This window comes from Rutidosis leptorrhynchoides, chromosome 3 (genome assembly GCF_046630445.1).
Source record: "Rutidosis leptorrhynchoides isolate AG116_Rl617_1_P2 chromosome 3, CSIRO_AGI_Rlap_v1, whole genome shotgun sequence".
NCBI lineage: Eukaryota > Viridiplantae > Streptophyta > Magnoliopsida > Asterales > Asteraceae > Rutidosis > Rutidosis leptorrhynchoides.
The window spans coordinates 156,058,448-156,071,616 of record NC_092335.1 but is presented as its reverse complement, the minus strand read 5'-3'; the positions used below and the strand labels follow the sequence as shown (position 1 = coordinate 156,071,616).

General features: G+C 31.2%; 1 protein-coding gene across 1 annotated transcript; it reads left to right on the top strand.

Moving 5' to 3' along the window:
* Window positions 1–497: 497 nt before the first annotated feature.
* On the top strand, window positions 498–4,163 carry LOC139896921 (uncharacterized). Its single transcript, XM_071879552.1, has 7 exons — window positions 498–588; window positions 933–1,405; window positions 2,220–2,403; window positions 2,492–2,716; window positions 2,813–2,929; window positions 3,517–3,750; window positions 3,863–4,163. The coding sequence occupies exons 1-7, from the start codon at window positions 517–519 to the stop codon at window positions 4,079–4,081; spliced, it is 1,524 nt and encodes a 507-aa protein (XP_071735653.1). The 5' UTR covers window positions 498–516; the 3' UTR covers window positions 4,082–4,163.
* The last annotated feature ends 9,006 nt before the right edge of the window (window positions 4,164–13,169 follow it).

Genomic DNA, 13,169 nt, shown 5'->3' with positions numbered 1-13,169 from the left:
AGTGTAATCACGTGATATATCTCTGACATTTAAATCATTATGTAGTTTTGTCTCCTTGAAAACTGGTTCACAATGCTCTTCATTTGTTTGAAATTCAAATGTACCGCCGTTTGTATTGAAAACATCACAATCACTTTTGACATTTGTATCACTTTTGACATTTGTATCGAGACCTTCACAATCATGTTTGAGATCCGAGTAGGTATAACCAGAATCAAACCTTCGAGATTCACGATCATCCTCAACCTTCAACTCCTCGACGGCACCCTTGGCCGGAACTTTTTCCGGCGAAATTGAAACTTGATTCTCGAGCACTAGAGGAACTTCATTCTCGAATTGACTACAATTAGATGTGCTTTTTAATGGATCACCAATGACATCGAAAGATTTCTCACAACCAAGGGTAGAACCATAGGTAGCCGAAATAGGGGTCGTGTGAACCGGTGTAGATACATGACCAGAGCTTTCCATCTCCTTCATTGAACTAGTAATATTTTCAGATCAGTTAAGTCATATATGAATCTCACGCAGAGTCCATTTTCTTCTTCTTCAGATGATGACGCTGGTACCATGACTACCACACAACAGGTAGTTAATTTTTTGTTTTATTATTCATTTCTGTTAAATTAACAATGTATACATATAGATAGATATATGTAAAATGCATTGTTGCTTTGATCATAACTGCGGCCCACTTAAATCTGTTACTAATTGATCTCAATTAAGAACTTATTTTTATATTTATGGTAATCCGAGTGTTAAACTGCATATTGATCCGTTTAATTTTGTTTCTTTTTTGTCAAATTTGATCACTCAAGTAATTTTGTGTCAATGAAGTGTATATATACTGTTAGTGATCACAATTGATTATAAACATTCACAATTAATTAATCAACTAATATAACTGATAGTGAGGTGAATATGAATTGCAGAGTGCAGGGAGAAGTCAATTAAGTGGAGATAGTGGTAACTCGTTATCAATGGGGCCCACTGGAGGTTCGCGCCATTGGCGGGATGTTTTTTGGCTTGGGGTATTTCTTTTGCATTTGATCATAGTCGGATTTGCTCTTGGGCTAATTGGATATAACAATTTTAGGAAGAAAGATAGACTTAACATAGAACACCACATGTTTTTTGAGATTCACGTTGAGATACAAGATTTAACCGAGGATTACTGGCGACTGTATGCTATTGCTGCTGCAAGTAGTACCGCTATTGGTTGGATTTGGTTATTATTGCTTGGTTCATATTCAGATCTTATGATGAGAGTCTCTGTACATATATTGACTACATACCTTGCGGTTCTTAGCGTTTTGTGTTTTTGGAGAAAGTCGGTTTTCTTGGGTGTCACTTTTGCTATTGGCTCTGGTTTGCAGTTCTTATATATCATATCAGTCATAGATAGGTAATTATTTCCAAGGTTGCAAAAATCGGTACTCGGGGAACACACGATCGGGGGCATTTCAGGGAGTAATTGGATTGGATTTTTTAAACATTTAAATGATAATTTTGAAAATTATATTTGTAAATATTTACAAAAAAATTCATAAACATAAACGTTAATATAATTGTCTGGAAACATAAACATAATATTCATTTGTTCAAGAACTTTAAAATTCTAATTAAATTCATATTAAAATGTTTAACGATATTAACTTTGCCCGATATTGACTGATTAATCCAACTTTGACCAACTAAATTTGATTTTTAACCATTGACCGATCGGAGAGTTTTACAACACTGATTATATCCAGTTGTAAACGACGTCCGTTGCGGCGCCTGTTGCGGCATTTTGGTGACAAGCCCGTCTCAACCTCGTCGAGTCTTCTAATAAGTTGGTCAACGATCAAAAGTCGGGTCAAATGCAGGAAAGGTCGGGTCAACACCGGTCATAAGTCAAAAAATTTGATTAAAGTTGGTTAAAAGTCGGTCAAATTGATCAAAGTTAATGGACTTTAGTGTTACTTTTTTGTATTATATTAACGATAATAGCGATTATATGTACAAGCTGGTCAACGAAGGTTTTTTGGCTTTAAAATATGTGTATATATATTTATAGATATAAAACTATAAAAGTAAACATCAGTCAACATCCATCTCGACCCCGTCTCGCGTATTTTTCAACATGGATTATATCACTAGACTGTCACTCGCATATATACCCAAATAATGATAAATTTTGTGGATTTTGATTAACTTGTTGCACGTTATTTATTTAGACTACCATTTACAATGCTGGTCCTTCAACGAGCAGTGAAAATGGTATGGAAGCTTCCAGAAGTTACGAGAATAGCATGTGCGTTTATGCTAGCCATGCTCTTATGGCTCGCATTATGGTCTTTTGGTGCTGCCGGTGTCGTGGCTTCCGGCACCGGTGACGGTGGGCAATGGTGGTATCTTGTGGTGAGGTGGCTAATTTTTCTTATGAGTTAATAATTTTTTAGTATTAAAAATGTGATAATGAGTTAAAGTACTATGATATTACATGCAGGTTTTTTCTGTTAGTTTATTTTGGACAGGAGCAGTTTTATGTAACACTGTTCATGTTATAGTATCAGGCATGGTGTTTCTCGTACTTATTAACGATGGTCGAGAGTCAACATCAATGCCTCGGGACCCGCTTCTTCAAACATTAAGATATGCTGTAACGACTTCTTTTGGAAGTATCTGTTATGGTTCTCTGTTCACAGCTGCTATTCGAACGCTTCGGTGGGAGGTAAATAACATCGTTTTATGTTTCTAAACATGTACTACGTATTATTCTTGGACTTGGTCTCTGATTTACTGATTATAATAATGTTTTGTATTTCAGATTAGGGGATTAAGGTCAAAAATTGGGAATAACGAGTGTTTATTATGCTGTGTTGATTTTCTATTTCATCTTGTTGAGACTCTTGTTCGTTTCTTCAACAAGTATGCATATGTTCAGGTGCTTAACTTTTTTTTGATATGGTAAATCAGTTTTTTACGTTGATTTGTTACATTGAATCCACTGTCGAAGAACTCGGAAAAACTCGCGGAGTAATCGGTTCAAACTCGGGATTACTCGAAAACGGTCAAATTGGTCAAAACTCAGGTCCTGTTTGTTTTTTAAGACTGAAGATATGCGGACCATGTCTGTAAAGAAGGTGTGGTCTAAAGATCTGTATGCTGAAATACTGAAGACTGTTTGTTTTTATGTCTGCAATTTAACTCAATCTTGTTTGCAGCAATTAGAAACACATTTTTAAGTCTGTGAAATTGCAGACAGAATAAGACATTATTTTATCTTATGTCTTAAGAAAAACAAACAGTCTGCATTAAAAACGTCTGCGAGCGCGCATACATAAGACATAATAAGGTCTACAGACCTAAAAACAAACGACACCTCAGTCAACAGCGGTCAAAGTCAAACTTGGTCAACATCTGATTACTCCCCGAGTTTCCGGTTACTCACTAAAAATTCCTGACCGAGTACTCCTCGAGTAGCGATTTTTTGAAACCTTGATTGAATCAGCTATTCTTTTTTACTTTTAGATTGCAGTTTATGGAAAAAACTTTAACAACTCAGCAAGAGATGCATGGGAGTTGTTTCAATCGACAGGTGTAGAAACACTTGTTGCGTACGATTGCTCAGGTGCGGTTTTACTAATGGGTACACTTTTGGGCGGGCTTATTACTGGAACATGTGCTGTCGTTTTAACAGAAATTGCACGTTCAGACAGAGATATAATGATTGGGTCAACTGCTATATTAATGGGCATGGTTTTGGTATGCACATCTGAAATTTTCAAACATGTTTTTATTATTCTTTTCACCTGTTTTATGTTTTATGTTTTTTTTTTTTTTTTTCTTTCTAATATGTACATTATGGTGTTGATAGGTTGGATTGGCGATGGTAGTGGTAGAAAGTGCAGTTACATCGATATATATTTGTTATGCGGAAGATCCATTGTTGATACAGAGGTGGGACCCAGAATTTTTTACCCAAATGTCGGAAATGTTACATCAGCGTCTTCAATATAGAAGTGCACGAGTAAGGGAAGGATTGAATCAAAATCGGCTTTCTGATTACAATCAAGAAAATATAATACCCATTTGATTGTATATAACTTTATTTTGAAAACGTAATGTTTTGTTGGGTCTGATCTAAGATTGGATTCCTTATAGTGGTGGAACTTGAACCTGATCATGTGAATTTTATGACATGGGGTAAACACAAAAAAAAAAAAAAAAAAAAAAAACCTTACTTTTTTTAGTAAAAAAAGAGAAAGTGATTTAGTGTTTTTTTTTTTTTTTATCCATATGGACCATATGGGGTGAGCACCCCCTCCTACTATGCCTAAGTTCTGCCCCTGAATCCTTGCATGTAAATTATGTATAAGCAACAATATGAGTCCATTTTTATGATAGAAATTAAAGAAATGCATCCCCATATATTCTCGTTTTTCCGTAATACTTGATAAAAGTTATATGATATTACGTCAGATCTAGATCAAGACCGCGCATTATTATAATACTACAAGATATAATACTATATACAAAATAATCAAATGACGAGTTCTAACAAGGTAGTACTGATCCTATGATAATCAAGCTTGAATCTTTTGCCCACTTGATTGATGTATTCTTCCTCCATTATTGTTTTTTCGTGATCTACGGTGTCTTCTTCTACCAGATTTGGCGGCAGCCACCAAACGAGGTATGAACACACCAGTTCCACCGCCATTATTTGCCCATAAATTCTCCATCCAATTCGGGACCTCCAAACTTCTTCCGCCCTCTAACCACCCAAAATACTTCTCGGGTATCACCTTTTCACCGTTAACTACTCGCCTTTCTGTCATTTTGTTTGTATATATATCGACGTCTTCGTCCATAAGATTCAAAATCTGCCTTGTAAGTTCAGCGTAAAATTCGGTATCTTCAGCGTCTTGTGCATCCATGTTTGGTGTCTGATGAATGTAGTTCATGTTCATGTTCATGTTGTTTGAAGAAAATAATGGTGTTGAAATTATGTTATGTTGATTGTTGAGTGAGTATTGGTTGTGTATTTATAGTCACAACAAGTGAATGAATCTTTCAATCATGTTGAGGTTTTACATGGTCCACATGCATTCCACTTGAGTACTTGAAATAATCAACAGAAAGATTCAAGCTGTGAAACATAATTTAATACTACCAGATAGTAACAAGCTGGTTCCTTATAGTTAACGTGTTAGTAATTGTTTGTAATTAGTCAAAAGTGTCAAGTAGGCTACTTGTTAAAAGAGTGGATTACGGCCTGCAAATTGAGAATAGTACAAAAAAGGAGTTTAATCAAGGATAATATAAAGAACAATGGATCTAGTCAATGAACCCAAGAATTTGGAAGATTTCATGTCGGCTGCCTGCCATTAACTATTTGGCTTGCAGTTTATAGGTCAGTAATATTTTTTTTTTTTTTAACGGCGAGATTGCATTAGTCCGGACCCAAGTCTAGTCAGTAATATTAAATTATATATAAAATAAATTTATCATATTTTTATGTGTCATAACTTTTTCTTATATCATTATATACATGCATGGGTGCTAAATAACCATCACCACCAAGTCTGCAGTGACGGATCTTAGCACAAATATTGGTGGGACCAATAATAATATACATAGTGTGACATATCATATGTAGAATATTGTACTTCATTCGTCCCATATTAATAGTTCAATATTCTATTTTGGATTGTCTCAAATTAATAGTCCACTTTCATATACAGATAAGATATAAGGTAAAGTTCTATTATGCCCTTAATATATGTGAATAGGATTAAAAGAAAAAAAAAAGATAAGGGTAAAACTAGAAAGTAAACAGAAAATACAGTACTTCTATGACATTTTCTTAAAATGTGTATTTTTTATCTGTAGACTATTAACATTGGACGAATGGAGTAATTCATTAATCAGAATCATAATTTAATACTATAATAAAATAAATATTGTATAACAATCTCAATAAAAAGATGGTGGTAAAATAATTTTGTGAACTATTAACATTGGACGGATGGAGTAATTCATTATTCAGAATCATAATTTAATACTGTAATAAAATAAATATTGTATAACAATTTCAATAAAAAGATGGTGGTAAAATAATGTAGATAACCAAAACCAAAAAGTAGTTGAGAAAAGCTGTAAAAAAAATCAGAAAGAGAAAAGGCTCGAACTTGCACCTTCTGAGGTTAGAATTTGTTTGAAGACCATTTGACCATCCAACTTTTCAATTATGAATCACTAAAATATTACCTATAACCAAAACTTTTGGGAGGGCCTTGGCCCATCCCTATTACCCCAATAATCCGCCAGTGCCAACACCATCATCATCATCATAAGCATAAACATATTTATATTATATTATTATATTATTATATTATATTATATTATAAATTATAAATAATTACAATAATAATAATAATAATAATAATAATAATAATAATAATAATAATAATAATAATTGTGGCAATTAAGTGTAATAATAATAATAATAATAATAATAATAATAATAATAATAATAATAATAATTATTATTATTATTATTATTATTATTATTATTATAATTATTATTATTATTATTATTATTATTATTATTATTATTATTATTATTATTATTATTATTATTATTATTAGAGAAAATTGCGCGGATAGTCCCTGTGGTTTGTACCAGCCAGCATAGATAGACAAAGTTGCTGTTTTGAGTGTGGATACCTTGTGACTTAAAAGTGGAGCAAGGATAGTCGAGTTCACTAACACTGTTAACTTTTTTCGTTAAAGATAGTCATATGCCAAGCATGTGAGGGTATAATTGTCATTTAACTTTTAGATCTAAACTGAAACTTATTCTAATTCAATATTGTAGCGATCCGACAAAATCGTCATTGACGACGCCGCTAACTTAGGTCCCGTTACGTGGTCGTAGTCCCTATATGAGACTCGTTTGACCAAAATTATGTCGCATTCATTTGAATCGCACAAGACTTGCAAAGTTTAGTTTACCAAACGGTTCGACAACAAGTTTAAGTTTACAAAAGTATAAAGTATAAATGAAATAACTTGCGACATAATAAGTTTAAAATCACGGTTGCTATAAATAGTGTATGTATGTAGACAAAAGTTTGAATCCAAAGGTGCTATCACTAGCGTATGTATGTATGTATGTATGCTTGACCCCAAGCAAGAAATCAGAGTGTATGCAAGTATGCTTGACCCCAATCAAGTATGAGTGTACGCGGAAGCATGTATCAAATAGCCAAGTATGAACCTGAGAAACATATAGAAAACTGTCAACGAAAAACGTTGGTGAAATCATAGGTGTTTGTAAACGTTGTATTTGAACCACAAGATTTAATATAAGATGATTATCAAAATCATTTGCATTCCAAAGTTGTTGTTTGTATCGCGGGCACCCAATTATCAAACTTAACTGTTTTGTACCCTGTTACGTAGTGTTAGAACATACACTATACTCGAAAATATATTTCATCCGCTAACGGTAGCGAACCGTCCGAATGAGGCTCGTCAAGCCCATGTGATCACATAATATAAGTTCTCGTTTACACCCTGCAAGTGTAACTAATGATAATTGAATTGAGGATTTTTGTTCAAACCCGTACGTGAAATGTTCGTTTTCGTACTTGTGTTCAAAGTGTAAAAGTATGATACGTATATGTTTCTCATCCCATAGTTTAAAGCATAAAAGTTGTTTGAAAGATGGGACTATGATCTCACCTTGTGTGCACGAGTAATAAGTACTTCAACAAGTAACGTGTGCAAAGAACAATGCTAGTCTTGACCTAAACAAATAGGTCGTATCAATAACGGTAAACACGATATGTCAAAGATGTTCAATTAGTCCTATGGCTCGTTACGACTCGATTATGTAGCATGTGAATCAAATTGTCAAGTTCCATGCAAGAATCAAGTATAAAATACGATTAAAACGATTGCATAAGTGTTTGGTTAAGTTTGACTAAAAGTCAAACTTGGTCAAAGTCAAAGTCAAAGTCAAAGTCAACGGGGTCGGGTCGGGTATCCGAAAATTTTCTCATGATTTAAAAGTATATATAAACATGTTTGCCAAGTTTCATGTTAATCGGAGTTACGAGTAAGCGGGGGTGAAAACGTGAAAAACAAAAAGTAGTTGGGACAGACCCAAATGGCGCGCCACTCCATACTTGGCGTGCCGCTCCATTTAACTGATCAGCAAGTCTGACAGTTTTCACACTCAAGCACGAATCCAACTTCAAATACACATAAATCATAAACCGTAAACATCCAAAACAAGTATCTTATATCGTTGGAAAGGTATTTTGACAAGGAATACAACTAACCACTTTTCATCAAGTAAAAACATCATTTACAATAGCCGAAATCTCGTCAAGTGATCATTAAATGTTCAAAATCATCGTTTCAAGTTTACAAAATGCATTTCTTGACTCGGGAATCCAATTCACACATATGATATGCCGTTTTGAAGGTAATGAAACATACATTATAACTAAACACTTACTAATAACATTTCATGGTATTCAAACATCAAAAGTTCGTTTTAAGTCTATCAAACCCTAACCAAAATTCACAAAAATCAATAATCATGTGTTTGAAGTTATTCTTACTCAACCTACGCATCAAAACGAAGCTAGTGATACTAGTAACACAATTAAAACATGAACTTTAACAATTTAACAACATTAACTCATCCAAAATCAAAGATTAAGCACACCCATTTTAAATGTTCAAACTAGTTACTCAAAACAACGAATCGAGCAAACAAAACATATATTCATGTTACACACGAGCCATAGACACTAACTAACACCATTTCAAGTATATAAAACGAATTTAGAGAAATCTAGTGTTTTAGAAATGTTACCCAAACGAGATGAAATTGGTACCAAAATGTAGAGGATGAAGAGAGGGTCACGAAAATGTAATTTGTTTTTATGTTTGCTTCTTGATTCGAATTTAGATGATGATTTTGTGAGTTGGGTGTTTGAGTTCATAAAATGGAAGTAGAGAGAAAATGGGGAGGTGGAGGATGGAGTGAATGAATGGTGGAGAGCGGGGTTTGACTAGTTGACCTAGTCAACTAGTTTGGCCCCTTTGCAACTTTGGTCCCTCAGGTTTGAAAGCGGGTGAGGGAATTAACCAAACGAATATTTTAAAAATGCTCGAGTAAACGAGTGATATTATAATTAAATAACGGGAATATTATGTGAAAGGACCCGTTCATATACATTATAAACGATTCACAATAGTTGATTACATCGCGAGGTATTTGACCTCTATATGATACATTTTACAAACTTTGCATTCATTTTTAAAAGACAAACTTTCTTTACATCTAAATTTGACGGCATGCATACCATTTCATAATACATCCAACTATAATTGACTTAATAATAATCTTGATGAACTCAATGACTCGAATGCAACGTCTTTCGAAATATGCCATGAATGACTCCAAGTAATATCCTTAAAATGAGCTAATGCATAGCAGAAGATTTCTTTAATACCTGAGAATAAACATGCTTTAAAGTGTCAACCAAAAGGTTGGTGAGTTCATTAGTTTATCATAATCATTCATCTCCATCATTTTAATAGACCACAAGATTTCATATATTTAATTGTACACGTAACCCAAGTACAAAATAATATGCGTAACCCGCGAATTAAAAATCATTCATATGGATTGAACACCTGGTAACCGACGTTAACTTTAATGCATAGAATATCCCCAAACAGAACCTCTCGTCTGTATACAAATAATCTCGAAGTACTAAAGCATTCGTACCCCGAATGGGACTTGTCAAGGTCCATAGATCTATCTTTAGGATTCGCGTCAATCAGGGGCCATTTTCCTAAATTCTTAGGTTACCAGACTTGAAGGGCGATATTCAGTTTAATAATCCAACCATAGAATGTAATTTTAAGTACTTGTGTCTATTCCGTAAAACAGTTATAAAAGCAGCGCATGTATTCTCAGTCCCAAAAATATATATTGCAAAAGCATTTAAAAAGGGAGCAAATGAAACTCACAATACTGTATTTTGTAGTAAAAATACATATGACGTCATTGAACAAGTGCAAGGTTGGCCTTGGATTCACGAACCTATATTAATTATATATAATTATGTGTTGGTCAATATTTGTTTAATAAATTAGGTCAAGTCATAGTGTACCACAATCCTAATGCTCGAGACTAATATGCAGAAGTCAACAAAAGTCATTTTGACTCAAAATGATTTCCAAAATTTATACATGATTATTATATATTTTAAATATCGTCGTTTTATATTTTTAAATATTTTTAAAAGATTTTATTAGAGTAAATGATATAATTCTGTTATTAATAAATATAATTTTATATAAAAATATACTTTTATATATCTTAAGTAATAAAATTTATAAAGTTCATAAAAATATTTTGATAGGTTTCATTAAGGTAATTACATTATTTGTATTACTTATTTATTTGATAAATTAACATTGGTAATAATAGTAAGTAAAAGTTGTAGTACTTAATAATAATAATTATTGTTATAAAAATATAAATTTTTATATTTAAAAATGAAATTATGATAAAACGATGAAAATAAAATTTTTGATTAACAATGATATTCCTCTTAAAAATAATAATTTTCATAAAAATGATATTTTTAATATTAATAATACTTTTAATAATAATAGTGATAAAAATAATGAAAAACGATAATATTATCTAAATCAATTTCTTACAATATTTTAAATTTCATCATGATACCCATAATCATTATTTCCTAATTGATTTGATAGTAACTTTTAAATCGTCTTTTATATCGCGTTCATTTTAATGATAATAATAGTGGTTATAATAATTAAGTGTTACTTAATATTATAATACTAATAATAATAAATGTTATGATAATGATATTACTAATAACTATTTTAATGATTAATAATAATAATAATAATAATACTAATTATAACTTTAACAATAGTAATAATAATAAAAATAACAATTTTTAATGATAATACTTTTTATTGATAATAATAATAATAATAATAATAATAATAATAATAATAATAATAATAATAATAATAATAATAATAAAAATAATAATAATAATAATAATAATAATAATAATTTGATAAAAACTGGAACGACGATAATAACGACGATGATAATAATCGTTTTTAATAATAATATCAAAAATTCAATTGACTATAACTTCTAATCCGTTCATCGAATCCATTCGTCATCTAAAAGAAAAGTTCTTAATTTTTCGCTAGCTTTTCAAAGACATGCATATCTTATACCTTATCTCAACCGCAGGTGTAACTAATTTAAGATTCAACATAACCTATCTAAGGGCAATATCAAAAATAAAAGCATGCATAATCCTATATTCTCGAGCACTAGTCTGGGATACACTATTAGTATGTAAAAAATTATTTACGAGTACTCACGAATCAATATTGAGATTCAATATTGCAGGAAAGGTACGTAGAAGCAACGGAGATGATAAACACTAAATTGACCTCACGAGCATACCCATGAACCATACCCAATCACCTCCATAGCTATAACCCATAATTTTCTTAGCCCTATCCCACTCACAGAACGTGTTTTGAAATAACTCTCGCGTACCTCTTGTCGTAGTATTTTATGTATAATACTAATAATAATAATACTACTAATAACCATAATAATAATAATAATCTTAATAATAGTAATAATAATAATAATTTAAATAAAAAAATGATATACGGAGTATATATCTTATATAGAGGGATTGAGTGATATATGATGGATGAATCTAGCCGAATAATTTGAGTTTTATAGACCTGATCCGGAACCCACACCTCCGTAATTTCGGAGGTTTGATGAGTAATTGGTCCGTAATTTGCGGAGTCCTTAATAAAGCTCATTCCTACTTGATTTTCTGCCAATGGTTTTATGTTTTATATATATATATATATATATGTTTATATTTATTTATTATATAATATATTTAATCTTTAGAATTAATTAAATATTATATTATATTCTCGTTCATGGTAAAAATATAATTTTTACTTAAATGACTCGTACGTTGTCACTCAACTCATGTACCACTTTCGGTTTTTCGAGTGCACTTTCGTATGTTTAGAAAACTAGCCTTTTACGTTACGCGACGTGTACCCTTATTAATAATTTGACTTTCTCATCAACAAATACTTTATAAAAAATGTGACTTATATAGTTGAGTGTTGTGGTCATTTGCTTCTATAAATCAGTGGTTCGTTGTTTGTCAAAATATTTTATTTTAAATCAGGACGTTTTATGACTAAGTTAAAAATATATAAAAATTGTAAATTTATACAATATATATATATATATATATATATATATATATATATATATATATATATATATATATATATATATATATATATATATATATATATATATATATATATATATATATATATATATATATATATATATGAAATATTCATCAAATGATTTAGTCTTTCAAAACTAATTACATTTCAAAGTTCGGTTGATATAATTTAACTCGTCCTTAAGTAATAGTAGTTATTTTACAATTTAATATTTTTAATATAAAAACTAATTAGTTGATTATCAAGGGACGCGAGCTAATCAAAGTGAGGTACATTTTTGAAATTTAAACGGAGATGATTACTAACTTTTGACTAACTCTCGTAAATGACGCTTTTGTAAACTACTTTTACCAAATATTCCGGATACCGTTAAAGAGAAAAAGTTTTCTAAATTAAAGTGGACCTCTCATCAGGGTTTAATAATCATAATTCAATGTATCTGATAATTCAACTTATCTTTTAGTTTCGTCAATAATTATTTTTAAAATATATTCTGAAACAAATATGTTTATATAACGTATTATACGTCTAATGCCTTGTTAACGTTTTCAAGCTATAACATATACACATATACATATAAAATCATGCCTATTCGTATAATGGTTCGTGAATCATTAGAATTTGGTCGAGGTTTAATTGAATGTATGAACACAAATTTAAAATTCTTGAGATTTAACTTAACAAACTTTGCTTATCGTGTCGGAATAATATAAAGATAAAGTTTAAATTTGGTTAGAAATTTCCGGGTTGTCACAGTACCTACCCGCTAAAGAAATTTCGTCCCGAAATTTGAA